This window comes from Egretta garzetta, unplaced genomic scaffold (genome assembly GCF_000687185.1).
Source record: "Egretta garzetta isolate BGI_Z169 unplaced genomic scaffold, ASM68718v1 scaffold7, whole genome shotgun sequence".
In the NCBI taxonomy this organism is placed as follows: Eukaryota; Metazoa; Chordata; class Aves; order Pelecaniformes; family Ardeidae; genus Egretta; species Egretta garzetta.
The window spans coordinates 3,245,086-3,247,877 of NW_009260350.1; the positions used below are offsets into that span (position 1 = coordinate 3,245,086).

General features: G+C 53.5%; 1 protein-coding gene across 1 annotated transcript in view; it reads right to left on the reverse strand.

The window, feature by feature from the left end:
• Positions 1–2,786, reverse strand: part of THOC5 (THO complex 5) — a 13,374-nt gene extending 10,588 nt beyond the window's left edge. The window contains exons 1-4 of the mRNA XM_009642852.2: positions 2,534–2,786; positions 1,764–1,907; positions 1,087–1,200; positions 318–415 (exon numbers count right to left, since the gene is read on the reverse strand). Of these exons, the coding sequence (XP_009641147.1) occupies positions 318–415; positions 1,087–1,200; positions 1,764–1,907; positions 2,534–2,629 (452 nt within the window). The 5' untranslated portion in view covers positions 2,630–2,786. The remainder of the gene's footprint in view (positions 1–317; positions 416–1,086; positions 1,201–1,763; positions 1,908–2,533) is intronic.
• Positions 2,787–2,792: the final 6 nt, after the last annotated feature.

Consider the following 2,792-nt stretch of genomic DNA (forward strand, 5'->3'; position numbering starts at 1 on the left):
CACGACAGGCACAACACAATGCTTGGCTTTCAAAGAAAACCCCCAGAGAGTCCTTGAAGAGACCAGCATGGCCACGTCTTCGACCTTTACCTGTTTTCTTCTCCGCTGTCCCTCTATCACAACAGATGCCTTCTTCCCTCATCCCTGCATGAGCCTCAGCAACAGAACCCTGGGACACTCCATCTCTCCTGTGTGGTGACATCTGGAGCACCCGCTCTCCTCCCACAGTGGGCTCAAGCAATGCAGGCAAGATATCCCAAACATTCAAAGCCTCCACCCCATCTGGGAGTCACCCTCTCCTCGCCAGCCAAACTCACTTGAACTCCAGGCATTTGGTGATCTCTTTCTGCAGGTGCATAACCTCGTAGAGCAAGTTCTGGAGCTGCAGGTGATACGCATCGACCTTCTGCTTTGCCTGAAACACAGATGTGGATAGAGCGGGGGATGAAGCTCGGTTACCTTCTTCCCACCAAACACAAGAGAGTCACCAACACATATCCCCCTTGCCATACCAGCTACAAACAGCGGGCTTTAGGGCATGCAACAATTTATTTAGGGGGAAAAACCAAACCAAACCGAACCAGATATTTTCAAGGGTAGGGAAACCAAACGATTGTGACATCAAACTGATTCTGCTCCCTTCCAGCGTGTTTCAGGGACACAGCACAGGGCAGACCTGCTGGTGCACATGGGCTGAGTACCCTCCCATCCCTGTGCCTCAGTTTCCTCAGTGGTACAATGAAAATGAGTGGTGTTCACTAACTGCGAAAAGTTCTCCGAGAAGTCTCAGTAAGGAGAAATGTATACACATTTCTCAGGCCTGCAGCACACCAGGCTCTCAAGACAGAGCTTTCTGTCTCCCATTATATCTGAGACAGAAGCAGATACCGCTCCTTCATTGTTCGTTATAATTACAGCTTCTGCTGCACCGCAGTAGCCTCCTGAAAAACCTCACATCCAAAACCTACAACCTGGCTGGTGCTAAATTCCTCCCATGCATTCACATGCAGAACAGGCAGAAATGGCAAAGCCTCTGATCCCACTAAATCCTGACCTGTATTCGTCACCCCCCAGTCCCCTCTGTACCTCGTGGGTTTGATCTCTCCCTTTCTTCAGCCGAATATGGGCCAGCCGGTTGAGCTTCTTCAGGGTCATGAAGTGGACGCAGCTCTGAATCCGCCGCTCGTCAATCTCTGTAGCCTGAGTGAGAAGTGGGAAAAAAGGCATTTGAAGCAGGAGAGGTGGCTGTCACCACAAAAGCCCTTTCACTGCAGGTGCTTCCTGCGAGGTATGTTGCAAAGGGGGCTCCGAGCTTTGCTAAGGACCCACAATTAATGTCACCAGGGCTTCTGAGGGAGCCTCCCACCACCAGACTCACCGGTTACCCAACAGAAATAAATGGGGGGGTGCCCTGGCTCACCCTAGTGATTTTTCTCAGCAGTAGGAATAGAAGCGTTTAAGCCTGAAGCGTCCACCCCACTGTGCAGAGGACAGCACAGGTGGTTGCAGCACAAGCTTTCCCGACCCATCAGCACGACCCACGGGGAGCCCAGAGACATTTTAGAAGAACTCAGTCTGCGTAACATCTGCCCAGTCCAGACCAGCACCTCAGCTAAATCGTGTTTTACTTTATTTAAAGGCAGCTGTGCCATTTTCCTGACTCTCCCCAGAAGACGTGATGGCTTCTGCTCCTGTTCCCCTCAGATTAAGGAAAAACATAAAGAACGGAACGCATTAAATCAAGCACCAAGGCTGCTCCTCACATTGTCCTTCATGCCTCTGCTCTTCAGCTCCTGGATTTCAGCCATCAGTCTCTGAAGCTCTTGACAAGTATCTCTGTAGAGTTCGTAGTCTTTGATGGGGTCACGGAGATCCACCTCGCACTCCTCGCTGTAGTACCGAAGGTCCTGCAAAGGCAGAGAGCACGTCCTACAGCTCGTTCCTCCTGCCTTCTCTAGAAAGGGTACCGGAAAAGAAACCGCTGGGTCTTGATTCCCAGCTCTGTCCGTTAATCCCACACCCCAGGAGGCTTTACAGGCAGGAAGAGGGCTCTGTTAACAATCCTGGACACAAACACCACCAGGCATTTAAAACACCTGGGAAGCTCAGATGCCTCTTACACAGTTATTGTAAGTTTAAATTGGTATCTGTCCTGCACCAGGTTTATCCAAATTATTACTACAGAGGATAAACTGGGGAAGGTGACTACTGCTTCCGCTCCAGTCTCCACTCTAGCCGAACCCTGCAGGTTACCCTGCTGCTGCTCATGGGAGCGCTTTAAGCAACTTGCAAGCCCCTGCGGGACCCTTCAGCCTCGTGCTCGCTCTCCCTGTGTCTCAAGAGAATGGTTTGACTCCTTGAACACTGAAGGAAACAGGCGCAGGTTCAGAAACTCAGAGCGGGACTTTCAGAGCCGGCTCAGTGCTGAGGAACGGTCCCACAACTTCCCGAAAGGGAGAATCAAGCCAGCAAAGGGCAGGCGTGAAAGCAGCCCGTTGCAAGGCAGGAGGACACGGGCAGCCAGGGGCCCTACCTGGTCGGCATCGGCCTTGCCCCGCTTGCCCTCCTGCAGGCCCCCATCCGTGCGGATCACTTTGGGTTTCCTCTTCTTGCTGGACTCCGACGACATGGCGCTGCCAGGCAAGGACTGGGGGACGAGAGCCAAAGCCGTCGTCCGTGGTGGGGAGGGAAGGGGGGCAAAGCCGCCCTGGGATCAGAGCCGTCCCGGGCTCCCTCCCACCTCGGGCTCGGCGGACGCCCAGCCCGGTGAGGCCTCGCGCCCGCGGCCTCCT